This window comes from Strix aluco, chromosome 28, assembly GCF_031877795.1.
Source record: "Strix aluco isolate bStrAlu1 chromosome 28, bStrAlu1.hap1, whole genome shotgun sequence".
NCBI classification, from domain to species: Eukaryota; Metazoa; Chordata; class Aves; order Strigiformes; family Strigidae; genus Strix; species Strix aluco.
In genome coordinates, this window is record NC_133958.1 from 6,040,754 (window position 1) to 6,064,638 (window position 23,885).

General features: G+C 41.4%; 1 protein-coding gene across 1 annotated transcript in view; it reads left to right on the forward strand.

Annotated features, from left to right (window-relative positions):
• Positions 1 to 294: 294 nt before the first annotated feature.
• Positions 295 to 23,885, forward strand: part of KCNU1 (potassium calcium-activated channel subfamily U member 1) — a 201,110-nt gene continuing 177,519 nt past the window's right edge. Inside the window, exons 1-19 of the mRNA XM_074808175.1 lie at positions 295 to 459; positions 2,239 to 2,352; positions 3,225 to 3,286; positions 5,183 to 5,273; positions 6,041 to 6,152; positions 6,799 to 6,874; positions 7,334 to 7,409; positions 7,737 to 7,907; positions 8,337 to 8,428; positions 9,117 to 9,227; positions 10,730 to 10,835; positions 11,922 to 12,004; positions 12,838 to 12,907; positions 13,324 to 13,479; positions 15,394 to 15,506; positions 15,611 to 15,679; positions 17,598 to 17,687; positions 17,814 to 17,914; positions 21,348 to 21,444. Coding sequence (XP_074664276.1) covers positions 295 to 459; positions 2,239 to 2,352; positions 3,225 to 3,286; positions 5,183 to 5,273; positions 6,041 to 6,152; positions 6,799 to 6,874; positions 7,334 to 7,409; positions 7,737 to 7,907; positions 8,337 to 8,428; positions 9,117 to 9,227; positions 10,730 to 10,835; positions 11,922 to 12,004; positions 12,838 to 12,907; positions 13,324 to 13,479; positions 15,394 to 15,506; positions 15,611 to 15,679; positions 17,598 to 17,687; positions 17,814 to 17,914; positions 21,348 to 21,444 — 1,955 coding nt within the window. The remainder of the gene's footprint in view (positions 460 to 2,238; positions 2,353 to 3,224; positions 3,287 to 5,182; positions 5,274 to 6,040; positions 6,153 to 6,798; positions 6,875 to 7,333; positions 7,410 to 7,736; positions 7,908 to 8,336; positions 8,429 to 9,116; positions 9,228 to 10,729; positions 10,836 to 11,921; positions 12,005 to 12,837; positions 12,908 to 13,323; positions 13,480 to 15,393; positions 15,507 to 15,610; positions 15,680 to 17,597; positions 17,688 to 17,813; positions 17,915 to 21,347; positions 21,445 to 23,885) is intronic.

Genomic DNA, 23,885 nt, shown 5'->3' on the forward strand with positions numbered 1-23,885 from the left:
CGTTTATAAAGTGACTCTGTATACAGTGAGAGCCAGTTTTATAAACCGAGATATTCCAGAGAGGAGGGACCTTCGTAATGTCACTAAAAAGATAGTTCTAAATTAGAACATCTATTGAAACCCTTCCACTGCAGAGAGGGTCCCTCTCAGTATCCCAGCCTGTCAGTGTGGCCAGTGCACAGCCTGGTGCTGAGGTCACTGCGGTGTCACAAAAGCAACGAGTATTCCAGAAGGTCAGGACCAAGCAGCTAAGGAAGCTGAGGAGGAAGAAGGCAGGACAAAGTGATTCCTAACATGGCAGGGAAATTTAACCTCATCTGTGCACCGTCCTTTCAGTTGGCTTTTATTATACCATCTTTGTTTCTTTTCTTGGGAGGCCTGTTTACCATACTAGCTTTCAGGTTGGCTAGGTATGCTTATGGATTCAGCATAGAGAGGATCTGGATGAAAAAGGTAAGGGCAAGATCTTTTTGAAATGGCTCATATTTTGTGTGTTGATGTGAGAATGCAAGAATTACACTTGGTGTGGATGGAGTGCTAGCTTAGAAAGTATCTTCTGTTATAGTGCAATAAATGTGGCATGTTCATGAAAAGGTTTACTTTTGTCTTTGAGCTGATTAACAGGTTAGTGCTTTTGGGTGCTACTGCCTTTCCCCTTTTAAGAGGAGGGGACAAAGTAGTTTTCACCAATGTAGATATTGCTAGCAGCACAAACATATCCATACAGAAACCTCAGCACCTACGGATCATGTAGATAAACACAGATGCACACAAGAGGACTATAATGCTTGCATCTTCAACCCACATTTGCATACAGCCTCTGATTCTTAAACACACAAGCTAATATGTGCAAACACACAGTATTCCATACACATAGGTAATTAAACACCAAGGCAGAGATCGTAACAGAAATGAGGAGTACATGGACCTGGTCAAGCTGTCTCTCAAGACTGTAACTCCCCACTCTGTAACCTGCAACTATTGGAAAAATTGTCTTAAGTTGTTTTTTAGTATTGTAGAATAACCTTTTTCATATGGTCCAAACAGACTGGACAAGGATGGGATTAAGCATGCTGAAAACAAATCCACCAGCAGAAGATCTATGATCTTTGACCCCAGTCCTCCCTGTGTGCATGGTGGAATTTTTGAGAAGGTATTAGCAGCTCCCAAGGATATCACCAGGATGGTTCATGTGACATATCCAGGTCACTTGTATACCTGGTTACAACATAATTTGCAGGACTGAAGAGCTCTTTCTTTGTGTCACTTCATGTTGCCTCCAACAACTGCTGAAGGCTGTTTCACTCCATCACTTCCCAGGGAGGGCTTGACATTCTCATCAGCTTACCTGGATTGTGTGGGCAGAAAATGAAGGGAACACCTGTGCAGCTGGCAAACTGTAGGCATCTCTGTTTGCCAAAATGTTAAATTAATCTGATTCTCTGCTGTTCTTTTGGCTGCTGAGCAGAGGTGGGGTTTAGTGCTTCAGTGTTAGCTCTTTACAGATTCTGGTGCCTGGGAAACTGAGTGTAAAAGAAGAGAGGCCGGCACAGTATCTCACATTACAAGCAGCATGAGTCTTTTTTTTTTTTTTTTTCTGGTAGGTGTTTACAGGTTTTCTGTCATTGAATAGTCTGTGTTAGTTGTTACAGTTATTAATAGTTAGGACAAGGAAAAGGACAGAATCCTACCTCATAGCAAAAGCTAATGAGAATTAGCTGAAGCTCTACAGTAAATTTAAGTTTTACCTGGGGCTGTTACTGGCATATGTTAAAAGAGGTAACAGGCCATGTTAAAATAGAACATTGGAACTGAGATATTCCAGGGTATACGCTAGCGAAATGTTTTACATGGTCAGAACTAAGTAAATGAATTCACACCTGGCATAAGGTGGGAAAGGGTGGGGAGATTAGTAGAGAGGTGTTATTAGCACCAGAGCATGCTGTGCCTTTCAGGCTCAGGCTATGAGGTAACTGCTTTAAGGTGATGAGAATCAATGTTCATGGGTGCAACCAGTAGAGAAGAAATGTGACTGCATCTGTATATCACAGTATGTGTCTGCACCGCATGCCCTCAGCGAGTTCTGGGAAGATAAGGCTACGCTTTAGCTTAACTGAAGGAAAATATATCCCACCACTCTCTTACTTTCAGTCCCATCCAGATGTGGTGGCTGGATGTGTTGGCTTTAGCCATCTTGGGAAACAGTCAAGGTTAACATTCTATTTGTTCCTCTGTCAGGACAAAGATGTCTGGCCACACAAAAGGAAACAGAAGTCAGTCTACTGGATAAGAGTCTTCTCTATGCAGGTAGAAATGATGCTATCAGCTCAAACATCTATGGGGTGTGTACTGGTAAGTATAGATCGGTTAGCACAGGTTTTCTCTTCTAACGCAAGTGGTGAGGCATGTCTGTTCTTATGAGAACATCCAGTGAAAACACAAGTATATGTCATGTTTTGCAGCTCATGTGATCTAGGTCACGCTTTTTCCTAATACAAATGTGTTTGGCCTGGGAAGATGATTTGGCAAGTTTCTAAGCAGGAAAGGTTATGTAAATTACTGAAACTTGCCGTCTGATGGCTCCCTAGATCTGGCTGTGGGCAGCCTGTGGGTCTGGCTGCACAATCTCTATCTTCTGGGTAATTGAATCACCCTGATTCAGCACTGACGACTTGCTTGGTGGCTTACTGCTTCAATGGGAACTGATTATAACCCTATTGGTGGTAATGATTTTTGTTATTTTAAATGCATATCCAAAGGACAAGAGTGCTGTCTTTATCCACCAAAATAGAATATGCCAATGACACATCTCCGTGGACCTTAACTGCCTTTTTTTCAATCTGAGCATCCTTTTGTGTATTAGATTTTGGTGGCTGCAAGTGAAGGAGCAACTAGTCCCATGGGTTTGATTCCCTGGCCTCTCACAGTGGCAGCCAGGGAACTGGGCACGTGGTCAGCTGCATCCAGCCCTCCACAGTAGCAAATTAACGCGACAGTGTTGACTTACATTGGGTGAGATTTTAGTTCATTGTGCGTATGCCTAACTAAAACCTCTGTCTAGGGACTGCTGCAGAGTGTAGGTAACTGAATTTTATTCCTTCTGCTTCTCCTCTAAGTCATAGAAAAACGGAAGTGGTGTGTTAGATGTGTGCTTGTTTTAGATGGAAGCTGTGTTACTACCAGAGTAAGCCTCATAACATCCTTGTTCATGCCTGTGCTTTCAGGTGATACTGGTGTTTCTTCTGAATATTGGCTCACTCATCATTTATTTTGTCAATCTTGCTGAGTAAGTAGATTACTGATGTTTATCCAAAAAGCTTCTTTGAACAAACTGTAGAAACAACCTGCCAAGCTGATGTGTTTCTAAGAGCTGGTTTGTGGCCACAGATACGAGCCCAAGGAGCCTCTGGGCACTGAGCTATGAGGGGCCCTTGAGCTCTGCGGGCTGCCACGTACATACTCCCCCTTCGAGGTGCCAGTTCTGTACAGGGGTTACTGAGGCCAGCAGAGCAAACCTTGGCCATAACTGCAGGGGAGCAGCAGCCTCAGTAGTGTGTGGAACTACACAGTGCAGCCAGAAGGCAAAAATTGTGGTTTGTATCTTTGTTACAGCTGTTAAGGTTTCACTGTATGTAGGTTTTTTTGTGTGTATACCTTCAAGTCTGGATTTTCAGAAGAACTGAGGGACAGATGTCCAAAGCTTTTGCAAAAGGGTCCAGCAGCTGTTTTGATACAGACATTTTCAAAAGCTTTCAAAGCCCAGCTGTTGCTATTGCAATGTTTAGAGAATGCTAGACTTTTAATAAAGCTCACCACCCACTACCCAAAGCTCTTTTGAAAGTTTCGCCATCTATTTTTGGTGCCTAAATGGGAATGGAGCTCTTCTATAAAATCCAGCCTTCGGTAAACAATTTGATGGGAATAAAATAACGAAACTGAGTAGGAAATCACACTGTAGCCTCTACCAGTCTTCACCTGAATACATATATTTTGAGTATGTGCTAAGGGGTAAAAAGACATTAATATGTAAACCCCTTTGATTGATTTAATATGCCAGAGCATTGTTCTCAGTTCTTTGCTTGGACTGGTGCACAACACTGGAAAAATAAAATGGAATCATAAAACGAAATAAATAAAATATAAAAGCTGTGGAGCACTCTGAACTGCATTCAGTCAGCAGAGGTAAACCTGAGAAGCAGAATTATACATCAAGAGCAATCCAATCTTGTGTTTAATCCCAAGACATTATAAATCTGACAAACATCTAGGCATAGCTTCAGAAGCGAAATTGTTGGTTTTTTAAGGAATAAACAGGCAGTTAATCCTATTTACAGAGAGTTCTTTCCATGAATAGCATTACACCTGTAGGTGGGAGTAGATGTTCACCTGAGCTGACCTGTGGGACTACTTTGTGTTTCTGCTTTCAAAATATCCCCCGCACGGGTGGAGGAAGAGGAGCCTCAGAGGGCTCGTAAGTGCTGCACTGGTCAGCCTGGTGCAGGCGATGTGCCAGTGAGGGTGCCTGGGGCCTGCAAGCTCTTCAGACACTGTCAGACAGGTGGTGCCAGGGGGAAAAGCTCATCCCCCAGCTTCCTACTGCCAGATTCTATCACTTGCATCAGGCTGCACTGTTACACCTTGAGCACTTGGCCTGTTTCATGCAAGGTCAGTGAGTCTGGCCTAGAAAATTCACATTGGTGTTGTAAGCTAACGTGGCAGATTTTGATGGAAACTGTCAGTGCCCCAGCTGCTCCCTCGCAGGTCGAAGGCCATGCTCAACTGGGCTCTCTCCTGCTGGCCAGGCTGGGTGCAGAAGAGCATACTGGTCTACAGGAGAAGGTTAAAACTGTTTTCCCAAAGAGGTCAACAGAAGGATTTGCACAAGCACTCTCCAAACATATGAAACCAAATCTTTCCAGTCTATTTGCACAACAGATAAATAATGTCATGTGTTAACATGCTTGCTAATGAAAACCTGATATGAACAGTCATTTATTCTGCCTAACTCAGGAAGTAGAGATTTAAATTGCACAAAATTGTGAATACATTTAAACTTCATTTTAGTGATTATTTCATAATAAAAACCCAAACCAAATGTCACTTTATAGCAACTCTATTGTTTGGTTTTGTTTTCTTTTTTTGCCCTTCCCTCCACCGGCTGTGATGTCTGTTTCCCAATTAGAGCAGAGGAATTCAAGATCTCCTTTCCAGACAGCATCCTTTATGTAGATAAAGCCCTCAATGTTTTCTTCGTCCTTTACTTTGGATTACGGGTAAGGGCACTTTATGAGAAAGTTGAGTTAAAAAGTATATTTGGGAGCAGTTTACCTGTGTGGATAATAGGTGCTCTGTAGTACAATGCTTGATTGCCTTAGCTTAACTCAGAGCCACTCTGGTTTTTCACCTTTTCTTGTAATTTCTTCATTTTCTCCCTTTGGAATCTGGTTATTTCCAGCATTTCTGCAGCATTTCCCAGCTCACACGTTAGCCTTGTCTGTCTTCCTCCATGTCTTTAAACCACTGAATGAATTAGTCAGGTCTCTCTTCAGCTTCTCCTGAACAAACTGTATAGCTCTGTGCCATCTGTTGCTAAAATTACATTAGTTGCTCTGGTGTGAAATACATTTTGATTGTAGCTTTTGACTTCAGAATTTTTGTCTTAAGTCACTAGAAAACAGGATATTCCCTGTTATAGATTGATGTAATGAGGATGTGGTCTTGGCCCTGCCCTTTGGTTTTGTAATTCATTGTTACTGATTCTGCAGTGCCGCAGAGAAAGGCACCCCAGAAAAAAGATGAAAGGGGCAGAAGAGAAAGAGAGCATCACTGTACCTCTGGGCCCAACCCATTTTGTGCTCTTGGGGCTCCAGCCCAAGCCTTGTGAAACAAAACAGGAACGTTGAGGGGGTGTCCCCAGGAGCCAAAACAATAGAGGAGGAAGCAGACTGCAAAAATGGGTCTCCTCAGAGAGCTGCCACCTTGCTCTGATGAGACCCATGATCACACAGCACTGATGCTTTTTGATGTTATTCATCTTTAGTTTGTGGCAGCAGATGACAAACTGAGGTTCTGGCTTCAGCTGAATTCTCTTGTGGATTTCTTCACGATCCCTCCAGTTTTTGTTTCCTATTATTTAAAGAGGAATTGGCTTGGTAAGTAAGACTTGGAGATCCTGCTTTCCATCCATGTTGTTCTGCATTTTACATTAAGACTCTCTTCAAGTTTATTTTAATTCACAAATGCTTTGACCACTAGTATGAAAACTGTTCTTTGGGAACAAAATGGTACCTTGTTGGCAAAAACTCCTTTAATTTTGGGGGGCTTGTAATTTACCCAAGTCTCTCTCCATTCTGTTTACCTGTCTGCCTGGCTTTTAGTGTCTCAGCAATCACTGTTCCTGACCAGCTGGATGAGGAGTTACCCAGCAGGGAAGCAAAGATGGATCCCTGGGTTTCGTGAAGGGCTTCCCTGCATGCTCTGGGGTCTACAGCCTTGTGGACCTGTATGTCCCTTAAGCCTTCAGGTTACAGCTCAAAGGAACTGCAATTCTTAATTTTTCTCATAATTCAAGGTTTCCTTGGAGGACATAGGTGGAAATCCAGTGACATAAAGGCTCTGAATACTGAGCAATGTTATCCTCTCTCGCCAGGTTTGATGTAGGATCCACAAATATGTTTTCCATGTATTTATATATGTGGAAAACAAATCATGCATACTTAAACATATCTGAATATGTAGAGACACTCTACTTCTAGACAGATTTTTTCCTTCTCCTCTGACTTTCTCACTTTCCTGCAGGTTTGCGTTTTTTGAGAGCACTTAGGTTGTTAGAACTCCCGCGAATCCTACAGTTCCTCAGGATCACAAAGAACAAGTAAGTTAAAGCCTGGCCAAGTACACTTGGAAGCCTAACGTTCTCCCTGATGTGTGTATTTTGGCTTGACTTGGGTAATAAAGGAAAATACCAGTGTTGCGTATGGAAAAAAAGGACTATCAATAATGTTGCACTGGAAATGACAAAAAATTGTATAACTATCAGCTCAGTGAAACTCTGGTGGTGGGGAAGTGAGTGGAAAATATAAATGCAAGAAAACTTAAAGGTTTTAGAGATTGATAAATGTTAAAAATGGGATTACTTGACATGTTGCCTGTGACAGAAAGTGCTGGATGTAGGAAGATTTTTCTAATCCTAAATCCTTGGTGTGTAATCTTACACTCACTAGAGAAGAGAGGAGCTTTGTTGAGTGGAGTAGGGTCATGTAGGAAATTTTAACTCTGGCAAAGATTATGTTACATTTTAAATGTCCTGAGAATTTTCCCTTTCTATCTCCAGTTATTCAATCAAGATCTCCAAGCTCTTTGCTGTATTTATCAGCACCTGGCTCACAGCTGCAGGATTTATTCACCTGGTATGTATAACCAGCTGCACATCCTTCCTCGTCACCTTCAATCAGTATTGTCATGGGACCTTTGGGTATATGTTTTTTCCTAAAAAATGCAGCATTCTTGTTGTGCAAGGACAAAGCATGACTCGAGCCAGTGCAGTTTACTTGCATGTGTTACCAGGTGTGGTTCTGCTGATGCAATACCCTCCATCTCCCCCTAGTAATGAATCACGTCTGTAATAACTAAAACAGTGCTAACTTTTTAATGAAATAATTGCCAATTGGAGACGGACTGAGACCAAAACCAAGTTAAACTTCTCTCTTCTTTTCTTTTTTCCCACCCCCGGGCAGGTAGAAAACAATGGAGATCCTTGGGTTCAGCCTGCAAATTCCCAGTCCCTCAGCTATTTCAAATGCATGTACCTAGTAATGATGACTATGTCCACCGTTGGCTATGGTGATGTTGTGGTCCAAACAACTTTGGGTCAAACTTTCAATATTTTCTTCATTATTGGTGGTTTGGTAAGAAACCTGTATTTCTTTTCTGAAAATGGCAGCTAGAGACAGCGAACAGCAGTGTCACCAAGAATTTGATGTTTGCAGGGCTGCAGTAGAGATTAGATATCTGTGAGGAAAGAGAGTCTTCACCTTAAGTATTTACTGGCATGGCTATAGAGTAATTTTCTCTTCTAAGAGCTGGCAGGGCTTCTAGTATTTCTTCCTGTGGCTGCAAATACTGGCAAGAGCCAAAATACTGGACAAAATTAGTCCAAGGTACCAATGGCATAAATCCATTATCACTACATCATACAGTTTTATATTCCTGCCAGTAATTTTTAGGAATTTGAAGTAAATTTCTCATTGTTGTTCCACATAATTTAAGCTCTTGCAAATTTATCATGGTTAGGAGAGACAGAATTGGCTCTGAGATGATTTTTCTTGATGTCTTAGGTACTATTTGCAAACTTTATCCCTGAAGTTGTGGAAATTGTTGAAAGCCGTAAAAATTACAAATCCTCCTATGAAGTGGTGAGTGGGAAAAAGTAAGTATGGTTGCTATTTGTCTTGGAAAATAGAAATCAGGTCAGTGACTAGGCTGGGAACCAGCTCAGAAGAAATACAAAGCTAAATAAAGTTTCCTGTAGTAACTTAAATGAAATCCTGAAACTTGCTCTTGGTTGATCCTTACCTCAAGACTATCTTGAATAAACCTTGTCAACAGCACTGTTCAGCATGGGCTTTATTTTCAAAGGAAGATAACCTACCTGACATGATAGCCTAACTTAGAGACTGAAGAGACCTATTTCAGTGGTGGTGGTGGTGGTGGTGTGGGTTTTCTGGTGTAGGTGTGGTTTGGTTTTGTTGGGATTTGGGGGGATTTTTGTGGGTTTTGGGGTTTTTTTGTGTTGTTTTGTTGGGTTTTTTTGCTACTCACAGGACTGGGCAGGTACAGCTTTAACCAGGTCTTACAAAGTTCCTTCTGTGACTCTTTGTCTTTGGAATGTCTACCATTCACTGCTTCTAACACAGTTCCTCTTCCTTTCCAAAATAACTCCTGAAGTACATAGTCATGATGGATGAAATTTCCATCAAACCAAAGACACAAACTGTCTTCTGCATTTCTGGGATTAATATACTATAAGCAGGTGTGTAGTTTCCTACAATGTCAGCTTTGCAACAACCATTCTACTATTTTCAAAGTGATAAATCTTGCTTGATCTCTTCCTGTAGCTATATTGTTGTCTGTGGTAATATCACTCTGGAGAGTGTCACTACATTCCTACGAGACTTTTTGCTTCAGGATAAAGGAAGTGTTTGCACAGAAATCCTTTTTCTGGGAGAGTGAGTATCCTTATTTCTCTGAGATATTTCACTTTGATTCCCTGAACACTTAGGGGAAATGTAGGAGATCTGAAAGTAAAGGCAAGCAGTGCTGTGTAACTAATTAATGGGAGTTATAAACCAAGTTGTAGTAATGAAGCTTTCATGCTGGAATGTTCATGATAAAATGTTTTCCGTTGTGATCAATTAAAAAAAATGTTTCCACGTAAATTGCATAGTAAGCTAGCTTTGCCAGATATACCTGTCTTTAAGTCTTGCCAAGTCTGGCAATCACGTAATTGTTAGCTGTTTCAATTTCTTACATGTTTTTTCATCCTGGGGAGAAAATTTGTAACTTGTACTTGGTCATGTTGGCATATGGCAAAGGGAGGAAAGTGAAGCCACTCCTCTGTGCCAAAAATATCAGGCATTTCAACTGTCCTGTCAGATCCCCTTCTTCTGCCTAGCTGAAGCTATTAGATGTGTTTCTGAAAGCAGAAGCTTCAGAGGGAGGTGATTGCTGGGAGCACAAACACAAATTTACCTTGGAATGCAGTGGAGGTGGGGCAAGAGGTGAGCAGAATATTATAGGCATCTCTTTTGAAATATCATGACATTTTGAGAGAGCTGTTGAATTGAGGACACGTGGAAATGAGGTGCAGGAATGGTTCAAAGTCAGGAAAAAGTGCTTTAGAGGAAGAGATGCAGAGTTCAGTCTGTTTAGCATAACAGGAAGAGGATGGGGTGTTTGGCTCAATTAAGGTGCCTAAGTAGCTTCACAACCAGTATAAAAAAATCTCCTTTAATCTGGAAAAGATAGGCATAACAAAAGCTAATAACTAGAGTTCCAAGTCAAGCAAACTCAAGTAAGAAGCAAGGCATGCATTTTCAAAAGTGGGAAGTGATTAATAGTCACTGAAACAAACTGCCCAGAGGATGGGTGGATTTTCCAACTCCTGTCTTTGAATCAAGACTGGATACCTTCCTACAGGGCATGCTGCATTGCTGGGATCAATGTAGGAATATCTTGATAATGTATTGTACAGCTCACATAGAAGAGAATGTTACGGAAGTTCCTAGATGAGATACAGTTTGCATAAATTGAATAGGAAAATAACACGTGAGTTGGAGAGAAAGTTGAAGTTCAGCAGTTTCATTTGAAAAGAGAATGCAGAATCAAGCCCTAGGAAGTGTCATTTCCTGACTCTTGTGGTGTAACAGTGAGCTGTAAAATTAGAGTTGCATGGATGGCTGTGGAATGATACTCATGAAAAATTAATGACAATAGCAGAAGACAGGAAAAATCCAGGAAACATTTCCATGACTGTTAAGTTTTATAAAAGCTTGTTTTCATTAAAATCTAAACTATGTACTTTAACTGAGCTGCCAAAATCCCTGTAGCTTTTTTAAACAGCAAGTAGTTATGGCAAATAGCTTCTCTGAGAAATGGAGACTTGCAGAGAATGTAATTATGGGAGACTGATGGATTTCCCCCCCATCCCATTGTTGTTTCTATTGAATAGATCTCTTCCTAGTCTGGAGCTGGAAGCTGTGTTCAAATGCTATTCAGCCTACACAACTTTCTTTTATGGTTCTGCGCTGAACTCTGAAGATCTGAAGAGAGTTGGAGTAAGAACTTCATCATTTGCCCTTTCTTGTAGATAAGCTGATGTTGCGAAGATCCTGTCCTTTATGAAAGGATGCTCGAGCTGCATTTACTCAATTCATGTTGAGATTTACACTTCAAGCAGCTCCACTTATTTTAGTGGTACCTTTTGCATACCAGCATATCACTCATGGGAACTGAGAACGCAAGAGTCAGGCATAACAGACTTCTCAAGCTATAAATTTTTCAAGCACTAAAACAGGAAAAATAAAGGGGAAAGCCAAACTGTGATCATCTGGTTTTGAAAGAGGAATATTAGAGTGCAGCATTTCTGGAAATTGTATTTAAATAATTGGAATAGCCCTTGGTGAGCTCATCTTTAGAGTGTGCATCATATCTGGGTCTCATTCATGGATGTCCAGGAATGAAGAGACCTTGTGTTTTGAAATGCTTGAAGACTCAGTAAAACATTCCAGTAGAAGCAGAAGGAATGGACCTGGATAAAAGAGAAAAAACAAAACAAAACAAAACAAAAACAACCAAAACCCAACACTACCAACAAACAAAAAACCACCACTGACTTTAACTTTAGTGTGGTTTCTATTTGTTAGTGTCCTATTTGAAGTACATCAGTAGATCTCCCCCCCAGTTCCCAGCAGACTATAAAACTTCCACCATAAATGAAACTTCTTGTTGTTAACGACTTCGTTACACAGCCCTAGTACTGATTAGATGACTGTGACAGAGGTCTTCTGACCTGCCCAAATACTGACCCTTAAAGTGCTTTGGCTGGACTTTGCTGGGGAAGAATGCAGCAAAGCTTCCTATTTTGTAACCTCTTCTAGGAAGATGTTAGCGCTAGAAATGTAAAAATTTCACATGCTCCAGCACTTTGAAAATAGAAATATGCGTTACGTACTGTGTGTTTGACTGGAGCTGTGTCACTTGAAGCATTCAGGCATGGGGACAACTCTAAGAAATAGAATCATGATGATCTTACACAAGAGTTGAACTAAAGACATGATGCCACTAAATCAGCTCACCATCAGAGATTGTTGTACCTCATATGGGGTTAAACCCTGATTTAATTTTTCTCTCCTGGGATGCAGATGGGATCTACGAATGCTTGTCTCATTCTAGCAGATGTTCACTCTCCACAACCTTATACTGAAGATACTTCCAATATCATGAGGTAGGGTGAGATACTCTAGTGCTTTCATTCTGTTATCTGATTGATATTAACAGTGACACAGATAGTGCTGCTGGCAGGGGAACATATTTGTCCTGTCACGTTGTTTTCTGCCTGGAGAACTCTGAAAGCCAACTGACTCCTTTCTGCTATGATTTTATCAGATGTGTTGAAGGATTGAGACAGGTAGCAGCTGTGCAGCCTTGCAACCCCATCCAGAATAGAATGTTACTAAATATGGTGTAATTACCTTCTTCAATATCCTGAATATTAGCAGTCAAGGAGTCTGGCTCCTTTACACTGGAGAGTTGCACACTGCTCTCTGGTGCAGCTCTGCTGTCAGGTCTGATAATTCTACACGTCTTCACAGACTTGAACTGGGGACTCCCTTAGTCCTGCTGGATTGCGTGAATCTGATGGCATAATTAGCCTACCCCCAAAACAGTCCAAAAGTCCAAGTTCCAAATTGGCTTATTTTTTTTTTCTATTTCTAGGGCACCTACCAAGTGGAAATATTAGTTTATGAATTAAATTTACAGGTGGACTTGGCAAAGCAAGTAATATTCATTATTGTTGCTTCTCTTAGCTCTACACTTCTAGTGGGGTATAGGTATGATTCTTCACCCTGTGTCTTCAAATCTGTTGATGGTGACACCTTCCTCTCCAGATAGTGGACCTGGGCCTGCTTAAAGTGTCCCAGATACAGGGATTGGGGCATACGCCGTTCTTTGTCACTACTTCCCAGTTGCTATCTGCCCAAGTAAAGTCTGACTTGGAAAATGAGAGACCCTAGCCAGAACCGAGCATATTAATCTGAAATTGTATCTTTATTACAGAGTGCTGTCTATCAAGAATCACTACCCGAACACGAGAGTAATTTTACAGATAATTCAGTCTCATAACAAGGTATCACAATTGTCTGTCTGTTACATGGGTGTCACAGTTGAAATTCTGGCCTTTATGGAAACAAAAACTTCTGCCTTTTATAAAAATGGGATCTTTATCCAGTGTTTCTTGTGCATCCAGTTACTAACCTATCTAGAATATCTTTTAACATGACTAAAAATAAGGTATAACTTTTTGTTGGTTTTTGTTGTTTTTGTCAAAGTTGTCATCAAATGCATATTTAATATTTAAAAAAAAACCCTAAAAAAAGAACCTCAGAAGTCCACTTAGCTATCTGTTAGCATACTCCAGCATAGGTTTTAAAAAAAGTAAAAGAATGATGAAGGCAAGAAAGACAAGAATGATCATTTCAGAGGAACGTTGTGGCCTTGCCTATCTCTGTGCTGATCTGTACTCACTTCTGTGCTCTGAAACAGGCATACCTGCCAAACATCCCCAGCTGGGGCCGCAGGACAGGAGACAGCATCATCTGTTTAGCCGAACTGAAGCTCGGCTTCATAGCACAAAGCTGCCTTGTTCCTGGCTTGTCTACTCTCCTAACCAATTTGTTCATTGTGGAAGAGGATACTGAGGTACATCCTTCACTTGTCTAAATAACGTGAATACAACCCAGTGGGATCTTCTCTGAAATATGTGCCTGGCTTCTGAGTAGAAACTGCAGCCAGGTCTTTTGAAGCTTGTCTTGATCATGCTGGGATGAAGCTTGGCACAGAGGGCAAGAAAACCTAACAGACTCTTTCTAATTTAATACTTGAATTCAGTGCAAGAGGTGAAGAGAGTGCTCCAGAGCATGCTGAAGCAGAACCTGAGGATGCATTTTACAGTAGTGTGCAAGGAGGTGCCAGAGCAAAGGATGGCCCAGAGCGAGCTCTGCGGCTGCGTGTAGCCGATACATGGCAGCACCTTCTCTGTTGCTGTAGGTTCAGCAGCAGTAACATGGTGCTGGTGCCCCACTGCCTCAGGGCACACAGTAAATCAATTTTGGTTACTGCATGGTATGGATCCTGTGCTTGATTCCGTTCTGTCTGGTGTTCATCGTTTGAATCTGTGCTTAAAGCACTTCAGCAGAACCACTCCCAAAAATGGGCTGAAAGGCAGTCCAATGTACCCTTTCCAGTTAGTAGCATGCGTTTCTTCAGTATCCTTTTAGGCTTATTTACTTCTTTGGCTGGGTCTTATGGGGTAATTTACACAAGAACAGTGACAATTAGCAATCCTGTCATCTCTGCAAGGAAGGTGATCCAGATCTATCCTCCTATCATCTGTCTTTCCTCATCGGTATTTGCTACAATGCAAAACTGATAAACTACGTATTAACTTTTACAGTACACAAGTTGCTCAGATATTTCCAAATCAATACCAGAAGATTTAATAAAAACTTAAAAAGGCAGAACTATTGGGCGTGAAGTTGCCTGAACAAGTCTCAGGTTTGCTGTTCCTGCAGTGGACGTGCTTTTGCTATCACCTAGTGGCTGCCTGGGATACTTCACATCACTCTACACAGAAGGATTTGACTGCTATTTCTCTGTTCAGGGACTTTTCACAAAATTAGTTTAGACAAAGTAAATAGATATTGGGTGAAATAAATACAGAATTTATCAATGCAGAAGTTGTATGTAGAATTGGGCTGCTTGTTCGAGTGGCTTTTTCATTGACCTGCTGTTTCATTCAAGTCCAGGCATTTCACACACATAGCAAAGCTAGCAAAACATATTTTAAGTTTTTTTAAAATGTACTATGAAAACTCAGCAAACTTTTTAAATTGAAAAAAGCCTCTGATGTCAAAATCCATTAAATAGCTTTTATTTGGAAAGCAACACTTTTTTACACATTTTTAGTAGCCTATTAAGTTTTACGTGGAAGGTGTTCATATGCCAAGGGAATAGCGTATACTGTGACACAGGGAGTGGCCGTCTAAAACCTGAAGGAGCTGTAAGCACTAGAATGCTTTGCTGCTTTAACTGCCTAGGTATGAACAGCCCTTCCCTAGTCACACAACTACCAAAGGGGAAAAAAAAGTGCTTATACTGGAGTATATGATCACAGATCAGCAATAAATCATGCCTCTAATAACTCTATTTATGATTGGTAAAACTTAACACAAGACCAGTCTTCATTTAAATAACTAAGGAAGCAGATTAATCTTACTGCAAAGTAAGGTGTAACTTTCCTCAAATAATGGGCTCCAAAGACTTTGCAGTCATGAAATTTCCCTGTAACTTTATTTGTATACAGTAATAACACCTGTTCTTTGATGATAATATGAATTGGAAGTGTCTAGAAGGGTTGAGGCTTTCCCTGGCCTGTTGTTTATTAACTCTGCTATTGTCTCTGACAACATATAGCTGATGTCATTCTGTTTCCAGTAACTAAGGGCCTTTGATCTAATACTGTGTGGTGGTGGAGTATCAGCCCGGTGTTAAATTACATATCCTACTTGCTTTGCCTTTCAGTAAATACATTATCTTTATGGTTGATTCTTTTAGACAAAGAGAAAATATTTGAAGGACAAAATGCTTCTGGAAGACAAAGACTACAAAGTAATGACTTTCCAGCTCTCCAATGATTTTGCAGGCATGACTTTTATAGAAGTTTGTCGGTATGTGGTACAGTCTTGGTTGTTTTTCTGTTATTTCCTTCCAGATGTGTCTTTTCAGAGCACAGAGATGCTGTGACTAACTGTAACTTGCTTTGTTTCCCCAGGTTGTGCTTTGTAAAACTGAACCTTGTCCTCTTGGGAATTGAACTCAGATTTGGCAGTCAAGGGGAGAGGTAACTGTCTGGGAGACTTCTAGTAAGAAGTCAACTAATTCCAAACTAACAATTTCCAAAGAACTCAGAAGAAACATGTCCCAGGGTCTACGGGGGTTTTATACACCTCTTATCTTCCTGTGCACAGTGTTTAGGAGACAGGATCAAGATGTCGTTCCTGGTTAAGTGCTGGGGGGAGTTTTACCATATACAACAATCTCTTCTGCCTCCTCTTTTCTCATAGATAATCGGGCGAGAGACGGGAGATGAAACACCATTCTTATCTCTATTCCACGTGCAAACAGCATAGGTCTTGGATTTGGGGTGACTCAAGCATATTTGTTTGCATTGGTAAACGAAACGCCTCCTCGGCTTTTTAGCCACATGAGTTTACAGAGGCTCCTAAATGCTATTAAAGCATTGTCATAAAGGGGTAATTTGTCAATGCTGGCAGCAGAGCTTTTGCTCTCTGAAGCTGATCTGGTCCTGGGCCAGATAACACTCTGTCTGTTCTAATGATGAAATACAAGACATCCTAATGGGGAAGCTGGAACTAGTTCAGAAAGGGGAATAAATAAGTGCCATAGATCTTTAAAAAGCTTGAGAAATTGCCCAGAAAATGCAGACTATTGAGTGCAATTATTTCTCTTTCCACTTTTATAAAGGAAATGGCTGTTTTGATGAAACTGTAGAATAGAAACTCTGAAAACAGAGGGTTGTAGGGAAACACTGCTGTGAGAAATACATCGGGGCTCTCTTCCAGAAGCGTTGAATGAACTCTACACTGAAAGAAGTCAGTAGATGTAGTTGCTTAGCACTAATGGAAAACAGGCCACAACTCAATCTGTTCTTCCCTGTGTTCATACACTGGCTGAAAATAGAATGGTGAAAAGAGAAAGCGAGAGAGAAAAGGAAGCTGCATGCTCTTTGAGATACAGGGATTATATTTTTGCTTTCTTTACACACCAGTTGGCACAGAAGAGCTACCTCTTCTACAAGCGGGACCTCTAGATGTTGCTACAATATCTGTAGTAATAACTATAGTCATTCATAGTTTCTTTGTCCCCTGAGCCATGAATCTGGAGGAGCTGAGTACAGGCCTTCTCTTGTGTGGAAGGAAAATGTTAACCTTGTCATCTTTCCTTGTGCCATTCACACTACCAATATTCATTAAAACTGGGTTGAAAGCAATAGGAACTTGGACTGAGCTGGTACCTTGAGTGGCCTTTGCAGGGGAAACTGGTAAATTTAAGTGATGTTGCAGGGGATTCAACACAGATGTGCTTAAAGCAGCCCAGCAGGGATACTCATTCTGGATTTAGAGGGGGAAGCATTAGAAAATAAAGTTTCCTCCCCTTGTTTTGCCTGGCGTGTTCAGCATTAGAACAGGTACCTCACACCCTGCGTATCCTTAGTATCTTCAGTTGCACAGAACTTGTACTTTTAAGTGTGAGTATTCAAGAATTTCAGTGACCCTATGGAATGGCCCATCCCAGCTGTAGTAAAGTATGAATTATTTTATTACATTAAACATGTTCAAAAATAATGTGATGGAAATGAAAGCCCCTGTTTCCTATGAAGTTTATGGTTTAGCAAATTAATTACAAAAAAAAAAAAAAGCTGGCAAATCCAGGAGCCTTGGAGTTGAATAAACTGCAGAAACCCTAACAAAAGCTGATTTGCATGCTTTGAGTCCCTGTTCTTCCATGGCTCCCCCAGGTTTCTATGGACAGTAAATTCCCTTTATGCTATTGAAAAAGCATGTTAACTTTTTCATGTCTCATGTGTCTCATGTGTCACAGCAACTATAACAAAGAGGATTAATGTAAGATTGTGAGATGAAACTGTTATGACCCTACAGTCTGAATTCTCACAACAGAGGTGAAAACTGTCACCAGATAGACAAACTGATTACTCTTTTGATTGCTTCTCAATACAGCGCTATCCTGATCAATCCATCTGCACAGATAAAGCTTCATCGGAATACAATGGGCTTTTTTATTGCTCGTTCCCTGGCAGAAGTCAAAAGGTAAGATTCCCTATTACGGTTTTGTTGAAAAAAGGTCTAGAAGAGAAAAACTTTCAAGAGCAGATGAGTGCATTTATTCTCTCATCAGTTAAATTCAGTTCTGCCTAATTCACTTTTGTTTTCTAGGGCACAGTTCTATTGTAAAGCTTGTCACAGTGATATACGGGATCCAGAGCAGATTAAAAAATGCCAGTGTAAAAGCAGACTTTGCTCAAAACCTTTCTCAGGTAATTTTAAAATCTTTTTCTCATTTAAAAAAAAAATCTGAATATGTTAACTGTATTTTTATTAACTATTTCTCTAGAAGGATAGGTTGGAATACACAGCCCTTTACTTACCTGCTAAAATAGGGAGTTTTCTGATGATACTAATAAGACTTATGATTATGCTTTTAGATGATGATTTATGCTTTTCTTTAGGAGCCAAAGCTTCTTGGCTAAAAAAAGAGTAGGACAGAATATACCTCCTTCAAGATTTTCGCTCTGCTTATTAACAGGTTTATCACATCATACTGTTCTTTAACTGTAGAGACTGAAACAAATGTGTCTTATTACTATAGCATGTGTATAGTTGAAGCAAAAGCTACAGCTTTCTGGTTTGTGCCAGATTCTTGGTCAGGATTCCCTGAGGAAGTGTGTCTAGGTCTTTGTCATCCTGAGAATATAAAACTTTAAATATGAAGTCAGATAAATGTTTTTGAGGTTGTACAAGTTGTGTAGCAACACTTAATGGTGTTTGCTCTGAGGACTGCAAATCTTAGCTGGATGGAAAGAACAGATTAATCGTGGTAACATCTAACCCTAAGCAGAGCAACTTACTCCTTCTTCACCTCAAACTCCATTTTGAAGATGGGGGGTGGTGGTGTTAGTTTTCTGTTGAAATGGAGAACAGCCTCTCAGATCTCTGTGTAACTACACCAAATTGAAGCTTGCATTTTCACAAGCGTTTAAGGCCAAAATGTACAAACCTCTTCTGGGCTCCTGTAAACTTCTCTGCTAGTGCCTCTCCTCCATGGAGATGGTGCTTTGCTTTAAAGAGTAGACAAGGAGCTTTCCATTAGATGTGGATGTACGAGTGCATGCCTACTTGGATTTCAGACACTTGCAACTGCTTTAAGCAGCAGATGGCAGCCAAGCCCCGTTACAAACCATGCCTCTGAGCTGCAGATGGTTGGGCTGAAGGCAAAACTCATTCACACTGTGCTCAGCCACACTGAGGGAACAAGCACAAACATGCTGACACCTGGAGGACTCCATGGAGTAATGTCATGTAGAAAGAGAAGCTGGAGCCCGTTTTCAGTCCAACACACTTATCAGCATAGATGTACCTAAGGTCCCTGAAAGCCAGCTACCTCCCAGGAAAGAGGCTTCCATAAACTGCAAAGACATCTTAATAAAAGTCAATGGCAAATGAATAGAAAGACATTGACACTGTAGGAGCTCTCCACCTGGTTGGTTTTCTTCTCGTTTCCTAGGCAATCTTAGATTTTAAAAGGACAAGATGACATTTCAGTATAAATGTGTATTAATAAAAAGCAGTTGTTTGCAAACCTGCAGTTCTGCACCAGTTATACTGTAGGGAGAGTAGTTGCCTGAGGTAGATCAGGAGCTTTGCCAGGTATAAGACCTTGCCATTGGTTTCCCCTAGGATTCTGGATGTATCAGAGCAAAACAGAACTTAATTATAAGTACTTTGGTTCATTCCACCACTCTCCATATGATGTAGTTGAAGTGGTACATGATGTTCTGGGTTCCTCCAAACTCATTCAGAGGGAGGTAAGGGGAAGGTTAGATAGAAGAGACCCCAATTAGTGTAGCTGAGTATGCCTCCAGTACCTGCAATGAAAATAGGGAGATTTAGTTGGTGAAAAGCAATTTCATTGTCACAAATTTAAAAACTAATACAGGAGTGTCACAGATTGCAAGCTTTAGTCAAAGGAGCTACTGTTGTCATTTTAACAGGAGTGTAAATAACATACCAGAGTGCAGTCAATCAGAACAGAAAGCAAAGGCTATTTTTTCCTTTGTCATCCAGACTTAATCAAAAGCTATTACTATTAATAGATTTTTTTTTTTTTAATCATCAGATACGCATTAAGAGGCAATAGGGCTTCTTGAGGCAATTCCCCCCTGCCCTGGTTTGTGACCTGGTCAGGCAAGGGAAGTAAATGAGAGCTTTTCTCCCAGTTCTGCCTCTCTGCAGCACTTCGGGGCTGCCCTGGGCAGTCAGGCCCTGCACAGGTTGTTCACAGTCACCTAAGAAGTCTGTGATAAAGGCTGGGACTGAGCCCAGCTCTGAAGTTGGCCAAGTATCTTGGTTTAGAAAACCGTAAGAGAGTTCTCTCAGACACTTGTTAGTGCCTGTGTAAGACAGACTGTTCTGAACTTTTATTCTCTGACTTGACTTATGATACTTCCATTAAGCTTGACCTAGAGGAATCGAGTGGCATGTTGCATCCTCAGAGCGCGCGCTCTCACCCATCCATCTCCCACCTCACTGAACGCAGCTGTAGAAAGTGCTATCCTGTTACCGAGGCTAAATGCACCTGCTTTGAGCACACCTGTGTAGCACAATTACAGCTTAAGGTTGACAAATCACCTCTTCGGAGAGATTTTACCCCTTGTTGTGCCAGGGGTATGTTTGGAATGGCTAGCTGTTTCATCTGGGTTAGTAGGGTTTGGCAATAGTTACAACATCACAAGGAAGTTAAGGGTATGTGAGAGGGTTCATCTGTCAGTCTGTAGTAAAAAGATACATGTGTCTGAACGCTCCTCCAGTCCAGCCTTTCCCACCTGTATGCGTTGGACATGTTTAGACACATGTGACATGGAGGGCTTTGCTGCACCTCCTGTCTATGCTGACAGGGGGAGGAATGCAGATTAGCAGCAAAGATGCAGACCAGGGGAGTGTGAGGAGTAACATCGTGTGTCCTGAACCAGCTACATCACCATGAAAAGCAGGAGATGTAGGTAGGCTCTGGTGCTCTTAAAAAATCTCAGAGGGTGCTGCTGTACATCCTCACATCGCTGCCTGGTGTTATAACGCTGGGCTTAATGGCCCGTGACCTCAGATTATGGCCCAGAAAGGACTAGATCAAGTGTCAGAGAAAAGATGTTCCAGCTGTTAAATAGCTACTTTAGGATTTGGGAAACTTGAGCTCATTTTCTCAATCTGGGACTTTAGACCACTTAGCCTTTCTGAATTTTGATTTCCTGATGGGAAATTGAGGATGTTAAAAATGGTTTGACTCTCAGAGAATAGTGTTGTAAATAATCGCAAGTCACTTATGACAAGTATGAGGATGGTACGAGCACAGAGTATGAACTCTTCCTACTCTCTCGCATTTTTTTTCCCCCCTTGTTTGGAGGACCGTGTTTTGATAGGGCATTTGGAGCTCCCTTTGGAGTTCAATGGTGTGTTAAGTATGTAGTGCTCACCGTATTTAAGACTGTTTTATGCATACTAAATGGAATTACTATTTTATAACGCTCTATTTCTGAGCAGTTGGTATGAATAACCAATTACTCTGAGCTCCTTTGTCTATCATTTCTGAAGCCCCCAGAATCCTCCAATGCCATGGTAGCCATTTGCAGACACATCTAAGTGCAGCTGAAGGCTATACAAAAGGAACCCAATTCTGTTTCATTGCCTTTGTTTCAGAGAACTGGAAATTCTTTATAGAATCACATGTTTCAGATGGAGAACCTGCAAAGTCAAGGTCCCTTGATGTTCTTCCACCTCAGAGTTTTGTTAATGGGTAAGAAATGTAAAGCTGTGTGTATGCTGAGCAGGCCCTGGGCTGACTTCCTGAGAATTTGTGTGGAAAGTGGGAACAGCAGGATGTGCCTCTCTCCTAATTCTTCTGCTATTGGTGGTGGTTGGGGTTGAAGTGGATGGTTTACGGCTTCTCCCTGCCTTGAGTAATTGAACAGCAGAGAAAACACAATTTATGCCCATGCATCCAAATCCTGAACCTCTCATACTCTCCTGCAAGCTGAGAGCCTGTGCTGTGAACTGATACCACTGTGGAGGAACAGGGGGAAGGAGAAGGGTGCAGCTCCTGAAAGTGGTCGCTGCCTTCAGACAGCAGCCCAGTGATACCATCACTGGACAGCTGAGTCATGAGCGCATTTTCTTTGGCTCGTTCTGAGAGAGCAGAGTGGAAGCAGGAACAGCTGGGGGTAGGAATGTGAACAGCCAACACCAAGATCTGCTCTTTGCTCAGATATTTAATTGCAGTGTGACACCAGCAGCAGACTCGTACTCCAAAAGAAGTTTGCTCTAAAGGCAAATGGAGATCCAAGAGAAATCGCACCCTACAGCCTTTCTCTCTAGCATCAATAACGCATGCTAGAGGAGTCCTTTCTAGGCCATCTAAATGATTCCCAGCAGAGTTCACAAACTGGTAGCAGAGCAGAGTCATCTGCTGTCTAAGGCGAGGTGTGAACTGCCATATTCTTATCCGCAGTGTACTTAGTTTGCCAGTCCAGTTGACTTGCACCGAGGGGACTCCTAACCTGAGCTGCTACATTCAGCATAAGAAAGGGTGTCGTGGTCTGAGACCGAGCTGTCAGTAATAGCAAGCTGTTACGCTCCTCCAGAGCACCCACTAGAGAGGGTGACAGGACATATTGGCAAACAGTGTCATACCAGCGTTTGCAGGAAGTAAACAGGAACCTAGCAGGGGAAGAGAGACGTACAAACTAGTATTTCTTGCTCTCTTTCTGCTTGTGAGCAATTTCCAGCCACTGCAGAACTGAAGAGGCTTAATAAATGATGTCTCCCCTCCCTCCAAAACCCTATCATGTGCTTCAGCAGCAAAGGCAAATGTCAGTATGGCGAGGACTCTAAGGTGTCCTCTGGAGAGCTGTGCATCTTAGCAGCTGTCCCCGGCACATACATGGTATCACGACAATAAAATGTTGCTCAGTGCTGCTGTCCTACAACTGATGAGGTCAGCTGTAAATATTGGGACTGCACAGTAAATACATATGCACATGCTACCAGATTGTGCTGACCTGTTAAATATAAACGAAAACATAATTAGATTTATTATATGTCCCTCCCCCTCCTCATGCCCAATAACATAATTTACCAAAGGGGGTGGGGGGTGGGGGGAGAAGAACAAGCCCTCACAACCTGCTGAAATATCATTATTAACATGCACATGAAAAGTCAATTATGCCAGAGGGAGGTATTTAAGTGAAGTGAGTTTCCATACTCTGGGATTACACCTTGGGGATTATATATTTCTTATTTATTTATTTATTTTCCCTGAGATGTCTACTGCTTCTTAGCAGTGAGGAACAAAAATGTTACTAAGAGATATTTTGAACTCCCCTAAAGGAATAGCCAAATATGCAGATAAATAATTGTTCCCATCCCCATCAAGATTCTCCCTCATCACCATATCATAAAGACTCTATATTCTACGCAGCCAGTGCAGGTATGTTTTCTGGTGTTTAGTTTTAAATGACACCAGGGACTGGTCTTCCAACACTTCCCTGGGGAGGACGTTTTACCGTAGTGTTATTATTAGTTGCAGTATTTATTATTTGTATTATAGCGGTGCCTTGAGGCTTCTACTGGGACTGGGATCCTGTTAGGCTGGATGCTGTATGTGTGCATGGTAAAAGGCAGTTTCTGCCTTAAAGAGCTCTCGGTCTCAATAGAAAGAGCAGACAGAGAGTGGGAAGGCAAAGGGAAGCAGGAAAGTGTGAAGTGAGGTATCAAAAGCCATAGAGGAAACCTCACAATTCAAAATTGCGTTTTGAGACTGACTTTTCATGACATTGGAGGTCTCAAATTAACCCCAAATAATTTTTTATTCTTTAAACTGAAAATAGAATTGGATCCAGTTGCCCATTTTCAGGTTAAGGTGAAGTTTTCCACCTGGGCTGTTCTGCTGATAGAAAAGCAAACACTGACCTTTTGCTTCCAAACTAGGATAGTTAGGACAGTGACCAAGGGGAGCTCCAGGTTCAGATCTCAGCTCCATTTGATTTAGGATGGTAAACTGCAATTTGATCCAGGGAAGGTGGACATTTTAACACCAGTCTCCTCTGCAGGGTTCTCTGGATATACGATAAAGATTACATCAACTGTGTCCAGCAGGCAGTGCTTTTAAAATTACTTGGATACTTACCCTCTTGCCCCTTTATAGGGTCCTTTGAAAGTATCTGTGCTTACTACGACATT